The following is a 14,034-nucleotide window of genomic DNA, read 5'->3' as shown; positions in this document are numbered from 1 at the left end:
AAAGCCTGTGAATACAATATCTACTTCTTTATCTTCCTTTTAAAACAAAAGTATACCACATAAGAACCCTTAAAGTTTGAGAGAATGACAAGACAAAAACATAATTATTTTGATGTGCCAACAAACCCATCCTCTTAGATATCAACAACTGAATATCAATAAGACTGAAGTCAGACAGAATCCCAATGTTTTGGTCCTTTTTGCACAAGAATCGTCTGAAATGGGTACCACTAATGCATCCATCGCAACAATTTGATTCTAAGATGCTTTGATCAAGTCTCAGATGGGTCATCCCCTCTTGAAAAGTTATTTTTTTTCCTGAAGTTCTTTCTGTGCCAATGTCTGAAAAGCAAAGAATCAATAAATACTCCTAATGAAATCTAAATTCTTTGTGTGTGTGTGTGTGTGTATGCATGCATGCGTGTGTGCCTGTGTGTGTTGCTATGGATTGAATGCAGTACCTTGCACATGCTAGGCAAGCACTCTCCCACTAAACTATATCCCCAGCCCTTTGAATTTTTTCAATTTTTTGTTTGTTGTTTTGAGACAGGGTCCCTCACTAAGTTAACCAGGCTGGCCTCAAATTTGTGATCCTCTTGGCTCAGCCTCCCATGTAGCTGGGATTACATGTATACACTACCACACCTAGCCTCAACTTAAATTCTTTTTTTTAAATATACTTGTCAAATCTTATGTAGATCTTTTTTTACACATTGCATTTATTTTATTTGTTTTTATGTGGTGCCAATATAGAACCTAGTGCCTCATGCATGCTAAGCAAACACTCCACTCCTGAACCACTATCCCAGCCCTCAATTTAAATTCTTAATAAAAGATTCTGAATCAAATGTATGATATATGATATGTCAAGATCAATGTAATGTTTTGAGCAACTAATAAGTTTCTGAAGTTTAAAAAAAAGATTCACATAAAATTTACTTGAATTTAATATAACAATAACTTTGCGCCTTTCTGGATCATGTGTTTGAAAGTTTTTATAGAAATCTTAAAACATATTTGGAACATTTTTGAACAAGAAAATGTTTATAAAAATAAACATGAGGGCTGGGGCTGGGGCTCAGCGGCAGTGAACTTGCCTGGCATGTGTGAGGCACTAGGTTCGATTCTTAGCACTGCATATAAATAAATAAAATAAAGGTCTATCAACAACTTAAAAAAACCCAAAATTTAAAAAATTAAATATCATGAAACAAAATATAATATATAAAATCATGAAACAAAACATAATATATAAAATTAAAAATATATTTTAACATGTTTTTTGCATCTTTGTATTAAATAGAATATGGCAAATATTGTGTTGATTTTATAAACAACCTAAGTAGTGGTTAAAGTAATTTAAAGTGTTCCCACACAATCTGAAAATGTTTCCAATAATTGAATCCAAAGTTTCTGATATCATAAAAATTTGTAATAAGAAAGTTTCAGGATCAAATATAATGAAAGTATAATTTATACCTATCAAAAACAAAAAGCTTTTATGCGTTATGAAAGTTAAACTGTGTCAGTGCATTAATCCTATAATAAGAGAACAGTTTTAGTCAAGGAACAACAGTGAGGTCAGATTTGAATTTTTTAAAAACTTAGTTTGAAATTGTACATATTTTCTTTGACTATAAATTACTTTAGGTAGCATCTAACTCCCCAGGAGAACTCAAAATATGTTACAGATTAAAATTCTGACTTTAGTTTTATTCATTGTTGTTTTTTGGTTTTTGTAGAAGATCAAAACACTAATTCAAGGATACATAACTCAATAAAACCATTCCTACCTGAAGGTAAAATAAAGCAAAACAGAAGCTGAATAATTAGTGACTTACAAACTCCAGAAATTCGATTTCTGTTTGGAGGGCTTCATAAACACTCTCTAGGTCCTCTTCCTTATAAAGTTCTAATTCTTTTTTAAGTCTGTTTTAAAAGAAAAATTTCCTCTATAGTTGAACAATAAACTATTGCATAATATTTTTTACTACATAGACAGTGGGAGGTTTGTAGTTTCAAAAATCAGAATTTCAAATTAAAACTAAAGAATTTAGAAATTTTGATTCTCTATAATTCTTTAAGAACTATATAAAATTTTGAGAAAAATATCTCCCATGAAGTAAATAAATTATACAATAAATAATAAGCACTATTATTAACTGCTAAATTAATAATTAATTATTAGTAATTTTATGGTAATTAAAATAACATGTTTCAGTGGAAAAAATATAGTAGTATTCCAGAAAACCTCTGTTTTAGTCCTGGCCACTAACAAATTGACAAAGCTTGGTTAAATCATTTAGCATTTTTGAACCTCACCTTAAATTTTATACACACGCACACACACACACACACACACACATATTAGTTAAACATGGACACAATATCTTTATTTTGTTTATTTATTTTTTACGTGGTGCTGAGTATCAAACCCAGTGCCTCTCATGTGCGAGGAAAACACTCTGACATTGAGCCTTAACCCCAGCCTTCACCTGAACTTTAAAAACAAACAAGTCAATATAAACAATAACAAAAAAAACTCTAACATTTTTTGTTGTTCTAAAATTAACAATATTTTAAAATACACATATAATCAAAATGTTTTGAGAGTAAGAATACTACATTAATGCTTTCCCCAATTAAATCTTTAATCTTTAAAATAATTTGAATTTTTAAAAAAATTACTTTATGCTTGTGTTTAATATGGAAAATAGTGAAGAAACCATTTTTCATTATGACTAAAATTTCTTCCAAAAAGAAAAACATAATCAAAAGCCAAGAGCTGTGACTGCAGAGGTAGAGACCTAAAACTGGGAGTGTGAAGCTGCCCTGAGGGCATATACTGAAAATGACAGAGCTGGGTGAAAAGTACAATCAACTTGAAGCTTTGTTGAGAACTGAGCCTCAAGGTGAAGGCAAAAGGGTTGTAGGCCAGCAGGATCTCCCAGAATTCCAGCAACAGCAAAAGAAAATCCTCTCTGAAGGAACACTTAACTTAATTTGACCTATAGGCTTTCCCCAGATTACAAATAATTGAGGTTGCAATCAAACATCTCCAAGCACACAACTAGAAAGTTCAGTATAAGTAAAAGTCAACAGAAACAAGAAGAGATGATAGGTTATATTCATAATATATAAACAACATGAATGTAGAAGAAAAAGATGGAATTGGGCAGAAATTGGAAAATGGACACAAAACAAACCAAAAAACAACTTTTAATCGTTTTTCAAAAAATATCCCATGGCTAATAAAAATATTCAATGGTTTTCAACTTTATTAGTGATCAGAGAAATATAAGGATAGCACAATGAAATACTACATATCCACCAGCTTAGCTAAAACAATGGTTAGTATCAAATCCTGCTAGGGACGTGGAGAAACTAGAACTTTCAGAATACTAGCATAGGATATTGCATTCCATTCTTTTAATATATGTGTCTTTACATTTAAAGTGGATATTTTCCAAGAAACCAAATAGTGTGTCTTATTCTTTTATCTCAAATGACAATCTGTCTTTTAATTGGCATATTTAAACCATTTATACTTAATGTAGTTGCCTGTATTGATTTAAAATACAGTATTTTTCTAGTTGTTTTCCATTTATTCTATCATTCTTTGTTTTTCCCCTATCTTTGTCTAGTTTGAGATTATTTTTATGATTGCATTTTATCTCCTCTATTCCTATCTATTTTTAAATTTCAACAATGATTGCATCTGAGTGTATAATATGCATCTTCATTTTAATACTGTGTACTCGAAAATATAATACTGCTGCTGAACTTACAGGATAAAAACAATATATCAGTATGTTTCTAATTTCTCCCTCACATGTTTTTGTCCTTTTATCATTTTAAAAGTCTCTTTTTACATATATTACAGACCTAAAATATATTGCTACTATTTTTGCTCCAGTCATTTATCTTTTTGATCAATTAAAACGAAAAAGTGTGTTTTATATTTATCTTCATCCATTTCTGAAACTCTTTAATTTCTTTGTATAGCTCCAAATTTCCATTTGGTATCAAATTCCTTCTTCATAAAAATCTTGCTAATCTTTGTAGTGTAATCTGTTGGCAAGGAATTCAATAAATTCATGTTTGTCTAAAAAATGTCTTAATTTGCTTTCATTTCTGAACAATATTTTTACTGAGAATTCTGAATTGTGACAGCTCTTACTTTAAGATGTCATTTTTTGTCTTCTGATTTGTATAACTTCTAATGACTCGTCCACTCTGATTCTTAGCATTATTCCTTTGTATGTAAGGTGTCTTTGTGTTTTTCTTCATGATATTCTCTTTATAATTGTTTTTCAGGGGTTTGAATATGGTGCATATATAAGTTTCCCCCTTTTTTTTTTAATGCTGCTTGGTCCTCTCTGAGCTCCATGCATCAATGCCTTGAAGTATTTTATTATTTTTGTAAAACTCTCTGCCCTTATCTCTGGCATATGGAACAGTATGGATGAATTTCAAATGCATTATACCAAATTTAAGAGCCAGACCTTAGAAATTACATAGCATTTCACTCCACTTATATGACATATTAGAAAAGAGAAAAACCAGGAAAAGAAAATAGATCAAGGACTAGGCATTGACTACACTGATTATCAATGGGCAAGAGGAAAAATTTTGGGGTAATAAAAGTATCTTTATTGTGGTGGTGGTTACATGACTGAATGTGTTTTTCAACTCATAAATCTGTATACTAAAAAGGGTGAATTTTACATTATATAAATTATACTTCAATAAACCTATCTTTTAAAAAAAGAAAGGCACTGGTAGGAGTTTAGGTTCTCATAAGATGGCAACTATCACCTAAATTAATAAATACATAAATAAAAGCTCTCACTAAAAAAAAATTGAAATCACCCATAAACCATCCATAGGAGCTAACGAGGAAATAGAAGATATTACAAATTTGAAGTTAGATTTAATTAGGGAAATAAACATCTACATCCAGCTGTGAAGCCTATACCAGTGGGAGGGAATTAAGCAGTAGTTAAATGGAAGGGAGGAGAAACAAAAAGGGTCTCAGGGGTGAATAAACAGTCTGAAGTGAAAGGTCCACCCCACATGGAAGAACACTAAGAACAGGTCTGAGGCCTCACAGGTTAGAGAGTAGGGACTTCTGCAGAACTGAAGAAGGTTATTTTAATCAATACTTCTTTTATCATTTGGATGGAAAAGGACATTGTGTTTTTTTTTTTAATTTAATGACTTTCTTTTGTCTCTCTAGGGCCCTTAATTTCCATTTTTTGCTTCCTATATGTCTTTTAAGGTTACAGCCCTTTCAAGTTGTCTATTTCTCACAAAGGTACCATAGCTGAATGGGAAAGATTTTGCTTTACTTTTCTGTAGAGAAGATTCTTAAAGAACTATATTATGAACAAAAAGAAAAAATACATTTAGATGCCAGATAATCCCCAAATGACATAAACTTGTCTATACTATAAAAATAAGGAAAAAAGTTAACTTCCTTCCCTGAAACAAGCATAACATGATACCTAAACCTGATAAATATAATGCACACACACACACCCCAATAAATATTGATGCAAAAATTATAAATGAAATACCAGCTAAAAAGCATCCAATACCACATTAAGGAAATAATAAGCTATGATCAATGAGGATTTATTTCAGAATTGAATGTGCAGTTCAATATTACAAATTCATTAACATAACTGACCATACTAATTTCTAGGGAGAAAAATATTAAATTTATTCCTAGAAGTGCTGAAACCACCTCTCAATTATTAAAAATTCATCCCTGATAAAAATTCTCAATGGGCTGTGAGAAGATGGCCGCGAATAGAGTGCATCACACCCTGTGTACCGCATCACTGCGCAGGTGAATAACGAGTTAGAGCGACAAAAAGCTATCTTGTTAGGAATTTACAGCAAAATAGGGGTGCACTGAAACCTAGAAGAAGGATTTCCAGCAACGAGGACCAGTTATTGAATCTCTAACAAGAGCCAACTGTGTGACCGGAGTTCCAGGCTGACTGATCTGCTGCCCGTAGCGCAGCCCGCCCAGCGGCTACAGACGGCGGGGTGCCACCGAGAAGCAACCAGCAAGCAGAGAGAAACAGTGCTATGGATTCTGTGGAATCCTGCCGGCTGTGCCCTCACTGAGCTTCGGGCTGAGTTCGGGATTTGAGATGGGGAAGGAAGCGGTCCAGTTCTATCTCCCACAACGGAAAGTCCACCAAGGAAGCCAGCATCCACCATCTTGGAGAGCTGACATCATCACCACCACTCTCCGACAGATTGCAACAATAAAACAGGTGCGTGTTACTCGGCCCATCTCCCATACAGCGGGGAATTCGCATAAAATCTCTCCCAGGCTTTGCGGGGGAGGGATTATCAGAACGAGCCTGCATAGAGACACGGGGAAAGGAAGAGACACCTGACCTGCAACTCCCCCTCCCATCAGTGGCGAAAACGAAACCTGTCTAGCCAGCGCTGGGGGAGGGGCAAGCGGAAAAAATCAAAACAATAGGGTGCCGGGGTTCCCAATAGCCACCCTCCACACCCAGCAAACTTCAGGCCCAGAGGACAGTTTGAATTGCCGAGAGGCATCACACAGGGGAAGGCCGGGCTAGCAGGAGAAACCAGGGCTAGCAGGAGAAGCCAGGGGACGGGAGGCCAGGCCCTTGCGACTAGGCAGTTAGAGATCGCCCGCCGGCAGGCGACCAATTGCCCGCCCGCTGCCCATGCGACTGAGCGGCTAGAGACCGCCTGCATGCTGGCGACCGTGCGGCTAGACCCCGAGGTGCGGCCCACCAGGTACGGCGCAGAGACTCTAGGAAGAGGTCTATAGCCAGGCCTTCATGAAGTAGCTAACCGGGAGCTGAAACCAACCAGAGACAGACCAGTCCCACCCCTCCCTTCAGATACCCCGGCAAGGATCCTGGGACCCGCCATAGCAGAGAGGTGACATCACCGGAGTTAGGCCGTCGGAACTCCTTCCCAGCGGAATCCACTTTAGCAGGCATAGTCTATCACCACAAAGGAGAGACAAAAGAGATATACAAAACCAAAAAAATTTATAGGAGAGAACAGAAACACAGCAATCAAACAGAGCTGGAAAGTAATGTGAACAACATGAAAAAACAAGGGAAAAAAGGATTACAAATAATGCAGGACAACTTAAATCTACAGGAGGACCTAGAAGCATCAGAAACATGGATAGGGAAAGAACTCAAGGCATACTTAACTCAGATGGAACAGAATATTAGAGAAGACATGAGACAGCAAGTCCAAGCAATGAAAGTATATTTTAAAAATGAATTAAACAAATTCAAATGGCAAAGAACGAGCTTTACCAGGAGATAGAGATCTTAAAAAAAAATCAAACAGTAATCCTAGAAATGCAGGAAACTATAAACCAAATTAAAAACTCAAAGGACAATATTACAAATAAACTAGATCAAGTAGAAGTCAGAACATCAGATAATGAAGACAAAGTTTATCAACTTGAAAAGAATATAGTCAACACAGAAAAGATGCTTAAATCTCACAAGCAATCTATTCAAGAGATATGGGATGTCATAAAAAAACCAAATTTGAGAGTCATCGGGATAGAAGAAGGCATAGAGGTTCAAACCAAAGGAATGGACAACCTATTAAATGAAATAATTCTAGAAAACTTCCCAGAGATGAAAGATGGAATGGATTGCCAAATCCTGGAAGCCTACAGGACCCCAAACAGTTAAAACTGTAATAGACTAACTCCAAGACATATAATTATGAAGATAGCCAACATACAGAAAAAGGAGAGAATATTAAAACCTACGAGAGAAAGGAAGCAGATTACATTCAGGGGTAAACCAATTCGGTTAACAACTGATTTTTTATCACAGATTTTGAAAGCGAGAAGATCCTGGAACAGTGTATTTCAAACGCTGAAAAATAACGGATTCCAACCAAGAATACTGTATCCAGCAAAATTAAGCTTCAGATTTGACAATGAAATGAAAATATTTCACGATAAACAAAAGCTAAAAGAAGTCTCAGCCAGAAAACCAGCACTGCAAAGCATTTTGAGCAAAATACTACAAGAAGAGGAATTGAAAAATAGTGCCCAAAACTAACAGCGGGAGGTATCTCAGTAAAGGGGGAGGAAAATAACCAAAGAGTAAAAACTAGCCAAACTAAAATAAATAAATAAATAAATAAACATGTCTGGAAGTACAAACCATATTTCAATTGTAACCTTAAATGTTAATGGCCTAAATTCACCAATCAAGAGACATAGGCTAGTAACCTGGATCAAAAAAACAAATCCAACAACATGCTGCCTTCAGGAGACTCATATGATAGGAAAAGACATACACAGGCTGAAGGTGAAAGGTTGGGAAAAACCATACCACTCACATGGCCCTAGGAAGCAAGCAGGAGTGGCCATACTCATATTGAATAAAATCAGCTTCAAACCTAAGTTAATCAAAAGGGATAAAGAAGGACACTATATACTGTTAAAAGGAACCATCCACCAACAAGATATAACAATTATCAATTTGTATGCACCAAACAATGGTGCTGCAACATTCATAAAACAAACTGTCCTCAAGTTCAAGAGTCAAATAGACCACAACACAATAATTATGGGTGACTTCAACACACCGCTCTCGCCATTAGACAGATCCTCTAGACAAAAGCTGAATAAAGAAAATATAGAACTCAATAGCACAATCAATAACCTAGACTTAACAGACATATATAGAATATATCAACCATCATCAAGTGGATACACGTTCTTCTCAGCAGCACACGGATCCTACTCAAAGATAGACCATATATTATGCCATAGGGCAACTCTTAGTAAATATAAAGGTGTGGAGATATTACCATGCACCATATCCAATCATAATGGAATGAAACTGGAAATCAATGATAAAAAAAGGAAGGAAAAATCCTACATCACATGGAAAATGAACAATATGTTACTGAATGATCAATGGGTTACAGAAGACATAAAGGAGGAGATAAAAAAAATTCTTAGAGATAAATGACAATACAGACACAACATACCGGAATCTATGGGACACAATGAAAGCAGTTTTAAGAGGGAAATTCATTTCCTGGAGTTCTTTCTTCAAAAAAAGAAAAAAACAACAAATAAATGAACTCACACTACACCTCCAAACCCTAGAAAAGGAAGAGCAAAACAACAGCAAATGTAGTAGAAGACAAGAAATAATTAAAATCAGAGCAGAAATCAACGAAATTGAAACAAAAAAAAAAACCATTGAAAAAACTGATAAAACTAAAAGTTGGTTCCTTGAAAAAATAAATAAGATCGACAGGCCCTTAGCCATGCTAACAAAGAGAAGAAGAGAGAGAACTCAAATTACCAACATAAGGGATGAAAAAGGCAATATCACAACAGACACTACAGAAATACAGAAGATAATTAGAAAGTATCTTGAAACCCTATATTCCAATAAAATAGAAGATACTGAAGATATCAATAAATTTTTAAGTCATACGATCTGCCCAGATTGAGTCAGGAAGACACACACAATTTAAACAGACCAACAACAAAGGAAGAAATAGAAGAAGCCATCAAAAGACTACCAACCAAGAAAAGCCCTGGACCGGATGGGTATACAGCAGAGTTTTACAAAACCTTCAAAGAAGAATTAATACCAATACTTTTCAAGTTATTTCAAGAAATAGAAAAAGAAGGAGCTCTTCCAAATTCATTCTATGAGGCCAACATCACCCTGATCCCGAAACCAGACAAAGACACTTCAAAGAAAGAAAACTACAGACCAATATCTCTAATAAACTTGGATGCAAAAATTCTCAATAAAATACTGGCAAATCAAATACAAAAGCATATAAAAAAATTGTTCACCATGATCAAGTAGGATTCATCCCTGGGATGCAAGGCTGGTTCAATATACGGAAATCAATAAATGCTATTCACCACATCAATAGACTTAAAGATAAGAACCATATGATCATCTCGACAGATGCAGAAAAAGCATTCAACAAAGTACAGCATCCCTTTATGTTCAAAACACTAGAAAAACTAGGGATAACAGGAACTTACGTCAACATTTAAAAGCTATATATGCTAAACCTCAGGCTATCATCATCCTAAATGGAGAAAAACTGAAGGCATTCCCTCTAAAATCTGGAACAAGATAGGGATTACCCTCTCTCACCACTTCTATTCAATTTAATTCTTGAAATACTAGCCAGAGCAACTAGACAGACAAAAGAAATTAAAGGCATAAAAATAGGAAAAGAAGAACTTAAATTATCACTATTTGCAGATGACATGATTCTATACCTAGAAAACCCAAAAGGGTCTACAAAGAAACTGCTAGAGTTAATAAATGAATTCAGCAAAGTGGCAGGATATAAAATCAACACACATAAATCAAAGGCATTCCTGTATATCAGCAACAAAACTTCTGAAATGGAAATGAGGAAAACCACTCCATTCACAATATCCTCAAAGAAAATAAGATACTTGGGAATCAACCTAACAAAAGAGGTAAAAGATTTATACAATGAAAACTACAGAACCCTAAAGAGAGAGATAAAAGGAGATCTTAGAAGATGGAAAAATGTACCCTGTTCATGGATAGGCAGAACTAACATCATCAAAATGGTGATATTACCCAAAGTTCTCTACAGGTTTAATGCGATGCCAATCAAAATAGCAACGGCATTTCTTGTAGAAATAGAAAAAGCAATCATGAAATTCATATGGAAAAACAAAAGACCCAGAATATCAAAAGCAATTCTAAGCATGAACTGTGAATCTGGAGGTATAGGGATACCAGATTTCAAACTGTACTACAGAGCAATGTAACAAAAACAGCATGGTACTGGTACCAAAACAGGCAGGTGGACCAATGGTACAGAATAAAGGACACAGAGACTAATCCACAAAGTTACAACTATCTTATATTTAATAGAGGGGCTAAAAGCATGCAATGGAGGAAGGATAGCATCTTCAACAAATGGTGCTGGGAAAACTGGAAATCCATATGCAACAAAATGAAACTGAATCCCTTTCTCTCGCCATGCACAAAAGTTAACTCAAAGTGGATCAAGGAGCTAGATATCAAATCAGAGACACTGCGTCTGATAGAAGAAAAAGTTGGCTACGATCTACATACTGTGGGGTCAGGCTCCAAATTCCTTAATAGGACGCCCATAGCCCAAGAGTTAATAACAAGAATAAACAAATGGGACTTACTTAAACTAAAAAGTTTTTTCTCAGCAAGAGAAACAATAAGAGAAGTAAATAGAGAGCCTACATCCTGGGATCAAATCTTTACCCCTCACACTTCAGATAGAGCCCTAATATCCAGAATATACAAAGAACTCAAAAAATTAAACAGTAAAATAACAAATAACCCAATCAACAAATGGGCCAAGGACCTGAACAGACACTTCTCAGAAGAGGACATACAACAAGTACATGAAAAAATGTTCACCATCTCTAGCAGTCAGAGAAATGTGAATCAAAACCACCCTAAGATACAATCTCACTCCAGTAAGATTGGCAGCCATTAGGAAGTCAAACAACAACAAGTGCTGGCGAGGATGTGGGGAAAAGGGTACACTTGTACATTGCTGGTGGGACTGCAAATTGGTGAGGCCAATTTGGAAAGCAGTATGGAGATTCCTGGGAAAGCTGGGAATGGATCCATCATTTGACCCAGCTATCGCCCTTCTTGGACTATTCCCCTGAGGATCTTAAAAGAGTGTACTATAGGGATACTGCCACATCAATGATCATAGCAGCACAATTCACAGTAGCTAGACTGTGGAACCAACCTAGATGCCCTTCAATAGATGAATGGATAAAAAAAAAATGTGGCATTTATACACAATGGAGTATTACGCAGCACTAAAAAATGACAAAATCATGGAATATGCAGGGAAATGAAAGGCATTAGAGCAGATTACGCTAAGCGAAGCTAGCCAATCCTTAAAAAAACAAATGCCAAATGTCTTCCTTGATATAAAGAGAGCAACTAAGAACAGAACAGGGAGGAAGAGCATGAGGAAAAGATTAACATTAAACAGAGACAAGTGGGGGGAAATAAAGGGAGAGAGAAGGGAAATCATATGGAAATGGTAGGAGACCCTCAATGTTACACAAATTTACATATAAGAGGTTGTGAGGGGAAAGGGGGGGAAACAAGGGAGAGAATTAAACAACAGCAGATGAGGTAGAGAGGGAAGATGGGAGGGGAGGGGAGGGGGGATAGTAGGGGATAGGAAAGGTAGCAGAATACAACAGTTACTAATATGCCATTATGTAAAAATGTGAATGTGTAACCGATGTGATTCTGCAATTTGTATTTGGGGTAAAAAAAGGGAGTTCATAACCCACTTGAGTCAAATGTATGAAAGATGATATGTCATGAGCTTTGTAATGTTTTGAACAACCAATAAAAAAAATTCTCAGTAAAAATCACAATTGGTGGGTATTCTTTTTACTCTCTCTCTCTCTCTCTCTCTCTCTATATATATATATATATATACACACACACACACACACACACATACACATACATACACACACCTGTGTGTGTATATATATATATATATATTTATTTATATGTCAGTCTTAAAGTAAGCATATTGCTGGAGAAACACTAGAGGCAATCTTAAGGTCACAACAAGGATGCTCATTGCCTCTACTACTCTTTAATATTTTGTTGGAGTAACTTGCTATCATAATTAGTCTAGATAAAAATAACTTGAGGTATAAAAATTTGAGAGAAGAAATAAAGCTACTTTAGCGTTCAGAAAATATGACAATATACCAGAAGAATCAATGAGAAAGCTAACTCAAACAATAATTTAGTAAGAAGAAAAGATATTAAATTAGCATACAAAATTAACAGGCTTTATTATCATTAATTACTAACATGACTTTTCCTTGGACAGACATCATAAAATGTTAATCATCCCAAGCTCAATCAACTGAAAGTGATTTTAATAAAAATATTATTATGGCTGGGATTGTGGCTCAGCTGTAGAGCGCTCGCCTAGCATGTGTAAGGCGCTGGTTTCAATACTCAGCACCACATAAAAATAAAACAAAGATATTGTGCCCAACTACAACTAAAAAAAATAATTTTTTTAAAAAAATATAAATATTATTATGTTCCCTAATGCTAGGCAAATTGATCCTTAAATTCATGTGAAAGAAACACACACACATACACACACACACACACAAAAATTTTTTTGAGGAAAGCTCTTGAATTGTTCTCATTTAGGGAAAGCAATACAAAAGAAAAACAAAGAGGGGTGATAGACCTAAAAGATATTAAGCATATTATTAACCTTTGATAATTAATACAGTGCCATACTGGTATATTAATCAACAGTGGGATATAAAAGAAAAATAGGTTAAAGTACAAAAGACATTTAGTGTATGATGAAGGTGGCACCTCAAATCAATGAAGGAAAAAAGATGAACTCCTAATAAGTTGTGTTAGGACAACTGAATAGTCAGTCATTTGCAGATGAAAATAAGTGTAAATGTACAGACAAGGCTAAAACTGCATATATACCTTATAGCATATATACTCTAAATGGATCAAATAATTAAATATAAAATAATGAAACAACATAAGGACAAAAATCAAAGCACAAGTAAACTGCTTTATATGCTGGATGTGGGTAAAGTTTAAAATTATGGTTCAAAAATATAAATGAAATAAAAGAAAATATTTTTAAATTCAACTGAGTTAGAAAACTTCATAGTAACCAGGCATAGAGGCACATGCCTGCAACCCCAGGTATTTGAGAGAGGCAGAGGCAGGAAGATCAGGACGAAGGCCAAACTCGGCAACATAACAAGACCCTGACTCAAATCAAGCAAACAAAAAACTTGCATGGAAAAAATGGCTATAAGTAAAGTCAAAGATAAATAATATTCTGGAAAAAATATTTGCCACATATATCACAATAAAAGGACAAATCTCTAATATGTAAAGATTCTCTATCCAAGGGGGAATGTGACCAAAACCCTGATACCCT

The 14,034-nt window shown here is 35.1% G+C and overlaps 1 protein-coding gene across 1 annotated transcript in view; it reads right to left on the bottom strand.

Annotated features, from left to right (window-relative positions):
* Positions 1–306: 306 nt before the first annotated feature.
* Positions 307–14,034, bottom strand: part of Ccdc172 (coiled-coil domain containing 172) — a 59,475-nt gene continuing 45,747 nt past the window's right edge. Inside the window, exons 7-8 of the mRNA XM_026389213.2 lie at positions 1,842–1,929; positions 307–342 (exon numbers count right to left, since the gene is read on the bottom strand). Coding sequence (XP_026244998.1) covers positions 307–342; positions 1,842–1,929 — 124 coding nt within the window. The remainder of the gene's footprint in view (positions 343–1,841; positions 1,930–14,034) is intronic.

The sequence above is a fragment of the Urocitellus parryii genome, chromosome 5, assembly GCF_045843805.1.
Source record: "Urocitellus parryii isolate mUroPar1 chromosome 5, mUroPar1.hap1, whole genome shotgun sequence".
Lineage (NCBI taxonomy): Eukaryota > Metazoa > Chordata > Mammalia > Rodentia > Sciuridae > Urocitellus > Urocitellus parryii.
The sequence above is the reverse complement of the archived record's forward strand: the minus strand, read 5'-3'. Positions and strand labels throughout refer to the sequence as shown.